At 47.1% G+C, this 13,429-nt stretch overlaps 1 protein-coding gene across 3 annotated transcripts; it reads left to right on the forward strand.

The window, feature by feature from the left end:
* Positions 1-4,010: 4,010 nt before the first annotated feature.
* Positions 4,011-11,250, forward strand: LOC121451077 (DNA-binding protein Rfx5-like). 3 transcript variants are annotated; one of them, XM_041656578.1, is made up of 10 exons: positions 4,011-4,088; positions 4,931-5,062; positions 5,241-5,274; positions 5,580-5,662; positions 6,103-6,222; positions 6,405-6,524; positions 6,649-6,730; positions 6,998-7,199; positions 7,632-7,735; positions 8,129-11,250. In XM_041656578.1, exons 2-10 carry the CDS (start codon positions 4,950-4,952, stop codon positions 9,296-9,298), a joined length of 2,028 nt encoding a protein of 675 aa, XP_041512512.1. In that variant the 5' UTR covers positions 4,011-4,088; positions 4,931-4,949; the 3' UTR covers positions 9,299-11,250. The 3 variants fall into 3 exon arrangements, with proteins under 3 accessions (XP_041512512.1, XP_041512511.1, XP_041512513.1); XM_041656577.1 differs by having other exon boundaries at positions 4,027-4,159; XM_041656579.1 differs by lacking the exon at positions 4,011-4,088 and adding an exon at positions 4,505-4,557.
* Positions 11,251-13,429: the final 2,179 nt, after the last annotated feature.

Raw genomic sequence — 13,429 nt, forward strand, 5'->3', positions numbered from 1 at the left:
GGGTACCAGCTGCACAAGACAGTTCCAACTTGGTTAGCTGAAATGGTGCACATCTTATACAACATTTTGGCCAGACCTGCACGAAAATACTCAGAGACTATTTGCAATTTTAAAAGACATTATCTTGAAATTTAACCATCATTTTACTTTCACAGGATCCCCCAGAAAGAACGTCACCCCTATGACAGCTGGAAGTAATTCTAGAGAACGACGTCCCCTCTCCCAGTAAAGTTTGCCCTTGGGTTTAGGGACATCATTTAGGGGTTGATTATAATTAGTATATGATTGAGGGTTGGGGGAGGAATTTTATAAGCTCAGGGATCATTTTGAAAAAAAAAAGAGGGATGATGGGATAATAGACAAATATATTGGTATAGATTCTTGTATATTGATACAAAGTTAAATTATATTGACTATTGTATGCATGCATGTTTCTACCTCTGTTTAAAACATTTTTATGTATTGACATATATTGTATTGATATATATATTGTATATATTTACCATATTGCAGTGTACATTTCTACCTCTGATTAAGATACTTATATAATATTTGTGTATTGATATATATTTACCTACTGCAATGTATATTTGTACATTGTTTATATTTGGAGGTCATTGTCCTCATTTGTTTCACAGTCATTTATTGTCTTAGTCTTTAAGTTAGATAGATATTGAGAATTATATAGACTAATTGTCATCTAAGTTTGTCATTTATAATTAGACTAATCAGGTTCTTTAGATATATAGAGATTATACTCAGTATAGATAGATAATCTTCAACCTCTTCAAAGAGCTGTAGAAAATGGCCTTTAATCTAACTCAGAGTTTCGTGATAGTGAGGCACAATTGCTCCTGGCAACACCGCTCTATTCCCGAGAGAATGTTGAGCACCAAAAACACTCCATCTGGAGCCTTTCTATTTGGCAGAACTGGCATTTGGGCAAAGAAATGCCCATACCTCAACCACTGACACAGATACAGAGCGTGCATCAATGGATAAAACAGGACTGTCATATCCTGCCAAGACAGGGTAAGATAGTTTTGAAAAGTTCCTTGCCTTTAATAATGGTATGTCAGTTATGTTAGGCCTTAGCCAAAATTGGTTGACTCAACGTTTCAAACGAGACTTTGGGTAATTGCCCAGGTAGTCAGTTGTCTCTGTCAATTGTTGCACATTTTGGATATATCTCGTTTGTTGAGTAGTGTTTATTCCCTTCTCAGATCTTTGACTGAGTTGAAGATTATATAATTGTAGTTACTCTTTACATTATTTGGACTTCTTGAGATAGAATGTTTAGCAAAGCTTTTGTTCTCAATATTGTTTGTTGTATTTATTATTTGTTGTTATTGTATGTAGTTGTATTTGGTTTAGTTCTGTCTTATTTAGACAAAAAGGGGAGATGTAGGGATAAGTCCCGCCCCTTAAGGGGCGTGTTCGCCTCGGGCTAATGTCTGCCTATAAATTTGGCGAGTAAGCTCCGAGCACTTCGCTTCTGCTTTCCTGGTCTCCGCGGGAACGGTGGTTCTGTAAGTCTATTTCTACATTAAAACTATATATATATTTTTACACTCTGTCTGCATTCGTTTACGCTGCTACACTCTCCGATGAAAGCCTGGTCAGGAGCTTGGGGCAGGAGCAGAGCTGGAGCCATGCAGGGCAGGGCTACTCCCCTACCTAACTTTCACTGCCTTTCTCACAGGGCCCAGGACCCAACCTAGAGACAGCACTGTCTATAGAGGACTGAGCCCCGCATCAACTAGCAATCAAGAAAATGCCCCACAGACCAATCTCAACTGAAACTCCCTTAAATACCTCTAGGTGGTGTCAAACTGACAGCTAAGTCTAACTAGGAAGCCGGACACTCCCAAGTGTCTGAGCAAGGCGAGAGGTTTTACTCCTGCAAAAGGGGGCGTAGCCGTGTTTAAGTGAGCACAGCGCACAGGGAAAGCACTGCTAGGCGTTTATCCCTAAAGACGCTGTGCCCTTTCTGAGTGCTCAGAAGGCCACCTCATGGACTCAGCGGCTGGAAGCACAGTTAAGTAGCAAAGTGCAACTTCCGAGCACAGCATCCGAACCGACCTTAACAAAGAGAGCGGCTTTGAACACACTACTTCAGTCCTAGGAAAATACTGACGGGGGGGGGGGGGTTCTCTCTGATGACATCTTTACCAATTCCTTTAAAGATAGGATTTACTCACTCTCATGAACTCTTCCATAGAAAGGCAGGCGGGTCTCTGTGAGATCGAGGCCAGCCTGGTCTACGGAGTGAGTTTCACGACAGGCTCCAAAGCTACACAGACAAACCCTGTCTTGAAAAACCAAAAAATATTTCATCCCCATTTTCTACAGTGAGGAAATGGGCCCCAGGCTGCAGGGAATGAGACCACAAGAACCACCTCCTTTACAAAACACTGTGGTCAGGACTGGTCATATGACTTGGGATGTCCCATCTCTGCTGCAGAACAAAATGCATTCATTTAAGAGACTGTTGATGTGGATGGAGTTCGTGACCACGTAAGATAGGTGCAAAACTCGGCATGTGCCTCTTCCATCAGGATCCTGACAGGCCTTCAGAGGGTGAGGAAGCATAAGCTATCACGCACAGGCTTCTCTGTAGGGAAAGTGCCACAGTACTAAATTTCTTCATGCGGGGGTAATCAAAGTTCCAGTGCTCACCAACTGGGGAACTACAGGGATATGACTCCTAGGGAGGAGATGAGCTTGGAGAGCAGACAGAGAGGAGGACTAAAGAGAGGCTCAACAGACAGGCTTTATTCTGGAAAACCTGCAAAGGGGTGGGGTGAGGTGTCATTGGTGTAAGGGCCTGAACCGGCTGGTTATAGGACAGAGGAGGGAAAGGAGGAAGCGCCTACACAATTTCCTTTTGTGGCCAATGGTCAGCAGTTATGAGGGAGGGAGGGTGTGTAGTGGGTGAGTCAGGCCACCAGTAAACAGCTCTTGTGGGCTACTGGGGTAAAAGGGAGGACAAGGCAAAAATCTGGGAAATGAATTGGCAGTAAGTTACTTTAATTCTGGGAGTTGTCATTGCTTAACTAACATGGAGGTGCTTTACAAACCAGCATGAGCATGACTAACAATGGAGAAAATGTTTCCACTTAATGTGGTATAGCTGCTAAAGGTTTGAAGATTCCCTGTGGAAGGGAGGAAGCCTGCTGTTTGAGGTTGTCCGCCAAGGGGGGGGGGGGGTGAAAAAAAGAGGGGCAAACAGAATGGTTCAACTGGCTTTATACCAAAAGGAGTTACAGGATTTTATGATGAATTGCCATCACTAGTCGTAATTTTCTAGCAATGCTTTAAACAAAAAACAAGCAAAAATCACCCAGTGATTCTTTGGGCAGCTCTAACCACCAAAAGCAAAAATTAAACATGTTAGCTATGGCCACTCCAGTTTGTAAAGCTCCCCAATTTTAGCGAAACAATGTCAATTCCTGAAACCAAAGAAATTCGGTTCGCACAACCAAAGTAACTTGTTTTTCTAGATTCTTACCCTCCGTGTCCTAACGATCCCCCAGTAATGAGGTTCTTTACCCACCTCCTGAACATTTTAAACTCACCTTTTCTCCAGCTACCCCTAGCCACCCACTTTCCTACCCCGTAACTCCCTTCCGCGATTCTGGGACCCTCTACGCAGGTCTTTAAAAGCCCTCGCTCGTTCCCTTATCTGTCTTCTCGATGACCTTACAGCGCAGGTCAGAGGGCACAAGAGCAGACGCTCCAGACGCAGCGGGCACTCGGGCTTTCATCCTGCGGCCCCTTTAAGAAAAGAACGCTCTCCGGACCCGCAGGCCTAACCGACCCCAGTTTTAACCGAAACCTAACCTGGACTTCCCCCTCTTGACTTAAATAAGACTAACTTTGGATTTTCCCTCCCCTCTCGACCAATCAGATTCTGTTACCAGGCAGACTTTCACTGCCTTCGTCTTGGTGGCTGCAACGACCAATCACCGAGTAGGCCGCGCGAGTATCCAGGCAGATCGCGGCTGGCACAACCATTCAGAAAAAGGAAAATAAAAGCAACGCACGAGCCCGCCGGCCGGGCACCGTGGGGCTGGGCTGGAGCGGAGGTAGCCAAGGGGCTAGTTTCTCTTTCTCTCTCACCTATCTAATGTCCGTGCTGGAAGGTGACAGTTCCGAGGTAGGAGGGGCGACAGGACTTGGGTGCCAGCAGGACCAGCTTTCCGCAGCTCCTCACCCGTGCGCACGTGCCCGAATCTGGGACCCGGTTCCCCGCAGGGTTTCCTGCGCCGCGTCTCGAGAGTTCGGAGACCGAGACCCCCTCCCTCGCCCGGACCAGCACCAGGGGATGGGGTGGAGGGGCTCGAGGGGGAGTGGGGACGCCACGGGGTGGGATGTCGTTGGATGACGTAGGGTCCGCGCCGCGGCGAGGGGGGCAGCGGGGGAAGCCGTGGCGAGACTCAGTAATGAGAACTTGGGCCCAATTTTTTTCAAACCTGGAAGGGCCGAGTATGTTCGTATCCCTTCTGACCTCCCAGGCAAAATCAATGGCGAAGAGTCTAATCTCGGAGAACTTTGGTTTGTCGTTATTGTTAACCCCCTCAGGGGGCTGTGGGGGGGAGCGGTTGCAGCACTGAGAGAAATTATAAGATTTCTTTCTAACGTGGATTCCCCCACTCCCATCTCTTCCCATAGCAGTTTGCCAGATTTGAGAGACTTCAAAAGGTGGGGCATATAGAGTGGAGATGTCAGAGATCTCTTTGGGTCTAGAAGGACCTGACAAAGTAACGGAATAATTCTAATTTTAGAGAGGGCAAATGGTGAGGAAAACCACTGGGGGAAGCTTTGCTTCTGTTTGCGTTTCTGGGTAGAAGCAGGATTGCATTGCCCTGGGGTTCAGGGGAAAGGAAGCTTGGTGGGAGTTAAGTTCTCGGGTCTTGTCTTCTCCCAGTGTTAGTCCTCATGCTGGGATGGCAGAAGATAAACCTGATGCTAAGAGCCCCAAGGCCGGGGCAAGGCCCCAAGGTGGTGCTGAAACTGGGGAACCAACCACCCTTCTTCAGAGGCTCCGAGGTACCATTTCGTAAGTAACCGGCTCTGCCTCCAAACCCTGTTCAGACCCAGCTGTAGGTCCTTGTTAGCCTTCACTCCTCCCTCAGGCAAGGTCTGTGGTCTTGGTAGCAGTTGGGTCCTTTTTCTGTCTCTAGCAATCAAAGGGATGGGAAAAGCTTGTGACCTCCAGCTTTTCTTCTTCCCCACAGCAAGGCCGTGCAGAACAAAGTAGAGGGAATTCTGGTAAGCAAGTTGGGAAAGGGCAATGGAGGCGGAATTGCTGAGGGTGGTGGTGGGGATGGTGGCAATGATGAGGGGAGCTTCAGACCACCTCCTTCTGCGACCTCTATAGGCAGATCTCATCTCCCTTTCCCTCCATGGAAGCCCACAAGGTTCCTCAGTACAGTGAACCCTCAACCTCAAGGCATTTCTTGGGTCCCTTCTCATTCTAACAACCTGACCTTAAGAGTCGCTGGACTTTATGGTCAATGTCAGAAGATTACTCACTGGGTCCTTCACCTCTTCCACCTCTGTTCCCTCTGTCTCAGCAAGAAGTACAGAAGTTCTCTGACAACGACAAGCTCTACCTCTACCTTCAGCTGCCTTCAGGGCCCAGTGCTGGAGATAAAAGGTAACCTGGTGTTAATGTTTTAAATGTCACAGGGTCTGATTTTGAGTCTCACCGTGATGAGTCAAAAAGGAGGAGTGGGGTTGGAGAGATGGCTCAGGGGTTAAGAGCACTGGCTGCTCTCACATAACACCTAGGTTCAATTCCCAGCACCCACAACTGTCCATAACTGCAGTTTCTGGGAATCTTGATACCATTTTCTAACTTCCATGGGCATCAGGCACTTATGTGGCACACATTCATACATGCAGGCCTAAACGAAATGAAAACAAAACAAACATACAAAAAGGAAAAAAACACTCAGACACATAACAATGATCTTAAAAAAAAATAAAAAGTAGGCAATGCATAGCTGGTGTCCTGCGCTGGACTGGTTTAGCAGAGAGAGGTGGATTTGGTCCAGCACCACTGAAATATGCATGTCCCTTTCTCTTGTCTTACAGTTCAGAACCAAGCATACTTAGCAATGAGGAATATATGTATGCCTATAGGTGGATCCGCAACCACCTGGAAGAGCACATGGACACCTGTCTGCCAAAGCAGAGCGTCTATGATGCCTATCGGTGCGTAAGAAGGTGGTGCCCGGCTTGTTGGGCACAGGACTAGATCCTTACCCCTGAAGCTCCTCCTGCCTTACTAGAGTGTGAGCTCTTAAAGGGTTCCCCACACTTGGTCACTAGGAACCCTCTGGAGCCCACCAGTAGCCTTCTCTGAATATCTTCTCACTCTGCCCCTCCTCACTCAGAAAGTACTGTGAGAGTCTTGCCTGTTGCCGCCCACTCAGCACAGCCAACTTTGGTAAAATCATCAGAGAGATCTTCCCAGACATCAAGGCCCGGAGACTCGGCGGTCGGGGCCAATCCAAGTATCCTTGACTGAGAGATTAAGACTGGAGGACCTGGGGAGGAAAAGGTGCAATACAGAAGCAGCCTAACTTGCCTAAGAGGCTTGAAGAGCCCCAGTTTTGTTTGCTCCTTAACTTGCATCAGATATTGCTACAGTGGCATCCGAAGGAAGACCTTGGTATCTATGCCCCCATTGCCTGGACTTGACTTAAAGGGCTCTGAAGGTGTAAGTAATGACTTCTCCCTCCCAGGTAAAAGACCGTGGCTTTAGGACGTGTTTTGATGGCTGGAAAACCACAGTCATTTGTGCATTGCTTCTGGGGGACCATGCACCTTCCCTGTGGCGGAAGCATGGGAGGAAGAGAGCTTGGGTTTCTAGGTCTGAATGGGTAGGAGCTACTTGTGTCCTCAGTTGTTCTGCTCTCTTCAGTGGCCGGGGAGGGACAAGTCATTTGCGTGGTGATCTAACTGAGCATGTCTTTCTCCACCCCAGCCAGAAATGGGCCCAGAAGTAACCCCAGCACCTCGGGATGAACTGGTCGAGGCAGCCTGTGCCCTGACTTGTGACTGGGCAGAGCGGATCCTGAAACGGTCCTTCAGTTCCATCGTTCAGGTCGCCCGTTACCTGCTACAGCAGCATCTCATCTCTGCCCGATCTGCACATGCTCACGTGCTTAAGGCCGGCGGGATTGCTGGTGGGTGGGGCCCTTTTGTCAGAGAAGTCTTCAGCCACTTTGAGTCCCCCCCCCCTCCCCGGAGGTGGGTGGTGCAGAGTCTCACTGTGTTGCCAAAGATGGACTAGGACTCCCAGACTCTAGCAGTCCTGCCTCAACCTCTGAACAGGCACACACCATTGTTCAGTGATATCATTTTCAGCTCTGAAGGCCTTCCTGAATACATTGGTAGACACAGCGTGGATTGCCTTCTATTCCCGGGGATCCCTTTTATGTGGGTGGATAGGTGTGCAAGCCAGGTGGTGCTCCAGTCATGCGTCCATCGCCAGTGTGTAACCAGTTAACAATCAGCCCAGCCCAGCCGCTTTCCCGCCTGTCCCAGGCAGTCAGGTTCGCTTCCATACCTTAGTTTTCTCCTCACACTTGCTTTATTTCCATCGGCTGCCTCTGCAGAAGAGGATGAAAGAGCCCCTCGAGAACGGTCATCATGCAAATCCAAGAACGGTTTAGAGAACCAGGAAGGTGGAGGTCCTAAGAAGCCAGAGAGACCAGCCCAGGTAAGCGGCTGATGTCTCTTGACTTTGTGGCCTAGGGTTTTAGTGTACCCTGACCAACGTGAACCTCCTTTCACGGCTAGTATACCAAGCTCCTTCTTTTTCTCCTGTATTCAGCCTTTGTTTTATTAGTGAATTTTAGATTTATTTATTTTATGTGCGTGAATGTTTTGCTTACATGCATGTATGAGTACCACATGAGCCCTGGTGCCTAAGGGGAGAAGAGGGTGTCGGGGCCCCTGGAACTAGTTACTGTTGTGGGCCATTCTGTGTGTGAGGGACTTGAATCTGGATCTCCTGCAGGAACAACAAATCCTCTTCGCCCTTGAGCCATCTCTCCAGCCCATGTATTCGCCACAGTCCTTATAACTTCTTGCGGCTCTATTTGCATTTTAGCCTCCTAAGGAGTTAGAGGCCCGAGCTGGGACTGAAGCCCCAGGACGTGGAGAACGGAAGAAGAGTGTAATTGACAGCTCAGCTCCAGCAGCCAGTAAGCCTCAAGTTAATGCCCTTGTGGCCCGACTGCCTGTGCTCCTTCCCCGAGCACCACAATCACATATCACACCCTTCCTGGCTTCTAAGCTTCCTTCAGGCACTCTCAAAGTAGCTACATTGCCTCTGCCCACTAGAGTTGGGGGACCCCAGGCAGGTGTGCCCATCATTAACATGATCTTACCACCTGTTCCTGCTTTATCAGGCGCTGGGGTTGGACTTGGGCCTGGGCCTGGGCCTGGACCTGGGCCTGGGCCTGGACCTGGGCCTGGACCCGGACCCGGACCCGGGGCTGGGCCAGGGCCTGGGTTCGGAGCTACGCCTGGGTTTGGAGCTGTGCCCGGGCTCGGAGCTGGGCCTGCGCCTGGACCTGGGGCTGGGGCTGGGGCTGGGGCTGGGGCTGGGGCTGGGCTAGTTCCACCTAGGGCACTCATTCTGCCTCGAGGCACAGAGAACAGGGAGGGAGGCATAAGTGGTGACCCACGACCCCATGACAAGGGTGTCAAAAGGACAGCTGAGGTGCCTCTGAGCGAAGCCAGCGGACAGGACCCGCCAGTTAAAGAAGTGAAGCAAGAGACAGAGGACACAGTAAGTGAGGCGAAAAGGAAGCGGGGACGCCCTCGGAAAAAGCCAGCTGGGAATGGCGAGAGACACGCTGCTCCTGCTCCGGAGAAGCCTACACTTGCAGCTGCTGTGAACTCTCCCCGAACGCCAAGGTCACTCTGGGAGACGTGGGGCTCAAAGAGGGAAAACAGCTTAGTTGGGAGACAAGAAAGACCAGGGCCAGTGGGTGAAGCTGAGAAGGAAGCAGTGTCTCCTCAAGGTCAGGAAGATGGCACTGTGTCCAAAGGAGAAAGGAGCCTGAGTGCCCAGCCAGCCAAAGACGCAGAAGATAAGATTCCTCTCATCACCTCAAAAGTGAGTGTTATCAGGGGCAGAATTCAAAAGGACGCTCTCCCGTTGATAAAGGGAGAGGCTGACCCTGCAGCACAGGGTAACAAAGGTTTAAAGGGTCGTGTACTTCAAAGTTCCCTAACCCATGAGCATAAAGACCCCAAAGCAACACCCCCATGACAGGTGTGTGGGGAAGAATGGCTATGTTCATGCCTGCCTGGTAGAGACCCTTTTCAGCACCTGCTTCTCATTCAGCTACTAGTCTTTCCCTAAAGGAGCCCATTGGTCTGGCTTGTGTAGTGCCTGGTGGCTGCTTCAGACCTTTCCAGCTCAATCCTTGACTTTAGCACGAGCAGTAAATCTGTAATGATCTTCCCACCTAGATCCCTGTGCTCTCCTGTGGGCAGTAGAGAGAGGGTGAATGTGAGTGTAGGGTAGAGATACTCTGGCTTCTAATCATAGAAAACTTAGAACTCAAGGTAAAAGCTATTTATTGGCTTATGAAATTGGAAAGTCAAGAGGCAGTACTGGCTCCAGGTGAGGCTTGATCTGGTTGCTCAGTATGTTTCTCACTGCTTCACCTAATGTAAAATCATTCTTAGTTCAGACCATTTAACCGCTGCCAGCACTCCTAGGATTGTGTTTGACCATTATATCTAAGCAGAAAAAAAAGGGGTATTATTGTGTCAGGAATCCCAGCAAAAACCCAAAGATTTACCATGATTAAACCAACCTGGGTCAGGTCTATCCTTGACCAACTAGTGTGGCCAGGAAGATGTTTATGCTAATGTGTTTATTATACATCATGGACCAGCTTTGGAGAAAAGGGTGGAATAGGCCTTCTCACACCACAGACTCCCCAAATGGAGACGGGGTGGGGTGGAGAGTTGCTGGAAGTGTCTTTTAGCTAGCTAGGCTGAGGTGAGCTGGACTGCTGCTTTTGCGAGTCTTGCAATTCTCTCACGGTAACTCCTATCTCATTGTAGTCTGGGAAGGACAGAGGAAGCCATTCTCTCCAGAGTCTCTTCCTTCTCACATGGCAGCGTTTCCACCTCTGTCTCACAGGCAGAGCTCCTATAATGGTCTGCATTTTACTTTCTCAGTCCTACCTCCTCCCCACCAATCTGGTGTCCCGTTCTCGAGTACATGTCTACATCCACCAGGTGTCAGTCTCTTGTCGTCCGTGTGTCAGGTCCTAGCCAGGACTGTGGGGCTAGGCTAGGTTAACAGAGGAGGTGGTACTGATTCTGCAAATCAGGGAGCACCAGCCGGACCCAGACACTGCAGATGCATCCTTGGGGACAGCAGGAAGCCAGCCCATGTTAATTGAGGACCTATTCTGTCTTCTCCACAGGATAGCTTCTTGCCAGGGAATCTTGGTTCTTTTCCCCAAGAAATACAGATTTTCTTTCAGGGAGATATCACTCATCTGTCCATTTATTTCCACAAGAGCAGATTTTTTAAAATTATAATAATATTTGATATCTATAAAGAAATATGCACTATAAATTATGAAATGAAATGAGTACCTATGACCCGTCATTCAACTTATACATTGAAACATTAAACATACTATTAGGTTTATGCCCCCCTTCCCTGCCTCTTCTTAGGGATAACCACTGTCTTTAATTTTATTCTCATTAATCACTTGTTTATGTATATTGGCCATATGTGTATATATTCTTTAAGAATGTATTATTATTTTGTTTTGCTTGTATTTTAGCTTTACAAAAAGTTGTACTCTGTTAGTCCCTTGAAGTTTGCTCTTTTGCACTTAAAATTGTTTCTAAGACTCATCTACGTTGTAATAGCTATGATTCATTCATTTTCATCTGTATAATATCACAGCAAGCACAGAGAACGCAACTTAGCCATTCACCTGTTGAATAACATTTGGGCTGTTTCCAAGTTTTTGTTATTATACACAATGCTGCTATGAACATTCTTGTATATGAGTGCCTTTGTTTTTAGTAAGATTTCTAAAGAGGTTTCTAAGATGGTCCTAGACGGTCCTTTTGGTCTGTGCACTCTGTGTTGGGGACCGTTGCCTCTTGTCTTACTTTATGGAAGAGTTTACATCATATTGAAATGAACTGTTCTTGAATGTTTGATAAAACTCACTTATAAAGCCATCTGAGCCTTATGTTTCTTTGTGGGAATAATTTTTTTATTTTGTTTCATGCCAGGGTCCACTGTGTATCACTGCAGTCTTCACTGTGTGGCCCCATCTGCCTCTGTCTCTAAAGTGTTGAGGTTAAAGGTGTGCACCACTGTGCCCAGCTCTTTGTAGACATAATTTTAACTACTGGTTCCAATTACTTAAAAACTATAAACTACTTTGCCTCCTGAGTCATTTTTCCAGTTTAGTGTACATTTTAAATATTTTTTTATTTTTCTTTGAAACAGAATCTCACTATATAGCCCTGGCTGGCCTGGAACTCGCTGTGTAGATAAGGTTGGCCTCAAATTCAGAGATCCTCCGCCTCTTTCTCCAGAGTGCCCCACCATGCACAGCTCAGTGTTATTCTCAAACATGAAGCTAATATATTTTAGTTTCCTTTCCACCCTACCCATGATCAGTTGTACCAGAGTCTTCTTGTAAATTTTCAGGTGCTACTATGGGCTTTGTTGATCCTATCATTTATTTTCTTTCCATTTTGCTAATTATCCATAGTGTTTCCTATTTTTTTAAAGTTTGATTTTATGTTTCCATATAGTTATTATCCTCTTCTTCTTTTTAAAGATACATTTGGATTTTTGTTTTTGTAGCCCAGGCTACTGTTGCATGGAGAGGCTGCTTATTTGTTTCCCGGCCACCTGGCTAGCTTACACCTGGCTAGCTTACACCTGAAATAACCACAAAGAAACTGTATCAATTAAAACCCTGCTTGGCCATTAGCACTGACTTCTTATTGCCTTAAATCTTACATATTAGTTTAATCCATCTCCATTAGTCTGTGTATCGCCACATGGCAGTGGCTTACCCAAGATTGTAACCAGCGTCCATCTCAGGCAAAGGATCCATGGCTTCTCCCTGACTCTGCTCTTGTTCCTCCCAGCATTCAGTTCTGTTTTCCCTGCCTACCTAAGTTCCGCCCTATCAACTAGGCCAAGGCAGTTTCTTTATTCATTAACCAATGAAAGCAACACACAAACAGAAGGACCTCCTACACCAGGCTACCTCTAAATAACTATGTAGCTGAAGATCACCTTGACCTTTTGATCCATCTGCCACTACTTTACAGGTGCCAGGATTACAGACATGTGCCACTATGCCCACTTATGCAATGCTAGGCTGGAACCAGGGCTCCATGCATGCTAGGCAAACTCTACCAACTGAGCTACATATGTACCCTGCCCCCCTGAGCTACATATGTACCCTGCCCCCCTGAGCTACATATATACCCTGGCCCCCCTGAGCTACATACATATATACCCTGCCCCCTGACCTATATATATACCCTGCCTCCCCCCTTTTTTATAATATCTTAATGTAGACTGCTTGTTATGGTTACAGGATAGCTTTTTGTTTTGTTTTGGCTTGGTTTTTTGGAGAGAACTCATGACAGTCTTGAGTGCTGAAATTACAGCTGTCACCCGTCATGCTGGTTTCAGGCTGTCTTCTGTGTTATGAACCTCCACGCTTAGCTAAGGCTGAGAGTCACATGGTATACAAGCACTCAAAGCACTGAGGTACATACTCAGGCTTTGTTTTGTTTTGAGACAGGGTTCTGGGCATGGTATATATCTTAGGATGATGTTGGAAGTCTGTGTAACCTAGACCAGCCCCTAACTTGTGATCCTCCTGCCTCAGCTTCCACAGGGTTGGGATTGTGGGTATGTGTCACATACCCAGCTATTTTAAAACTCCACTTCCCACAACTCATGAGGCTTTCTGTGCTGTATAATAATACCTTCATTATTATTTAATTTTTCAAATATTTAAATTACCTTCATGACTTTGTGTATGTATGTATATTACATATGTGTGCACACATGTAAAAGGTTGAGCTTAAAATTAGGTGTCTTCCTCAGTGGCTCTCACCCTACATGTCAAGGAAGAATATCTGTTGAGCCCAGCATTCCCTGTTTTGAGCTAGTCTGGAAATCCCTGATTCTGCCTTCTCCATGCTGGGATTAAAGGCAGGCTTTCATGCCCCCCAAGCTTTGATTGCTCCAGTTCGTTCTCCTCTCTCTCTCTCTCTCTCTCTCTCTCTCTCTCTCTCTCTCTCTCTGTTGTAATTTTACCTGTTATGCATACAGTGTTCTGTGCAGACCAGAAGAAGACCATCTCACTACAGATGGTTGTAA

The sequence above is a fragment of the Microtus oregoni genome, unplaced genomic scaffold, assembly GCF_018167655.1.
Source record: "Microtus oregoni isolate MIOR12 unplaced genomic scaffold, Mior012 000007F_ref0000211, whole genome shotgun sequence".
NCBI classification, from domain to species: Eukaryota; Metazoa; Chordata; class Mammalia; order Rodentia; family Cricetidae; genus Microtus; species Microtus oregoni.

What these genes read in the sequence shown, in the direction of transcription:
- LOC121451077 (XM_041656578.1), top strand. Translation starts at nt 4,950, where the DNA reads ATGGCAGAAGATAAACCTGATGCTAAGAGCCCCAAGGCCGGGGCAAGG. An exon ending in AGGCTCCGAGGTACCATTTC is followed by an intron (nt 5,063 to 5,240) that starts GTAAGTAACCGG and finishes TCTTCCCCACAG; the next exon opens with CAAGGCCGTGCAGAACAAAG. An exon ending in TAAGGCCGGCGGGATTGCTG is followed by an intron (nt 7,200 to 7,631) that starts GTGGGTGGGGCC and finishes CTGCCTCTGCAG; the next exon opens with AAGAGGATGAAAGAGCCCCT.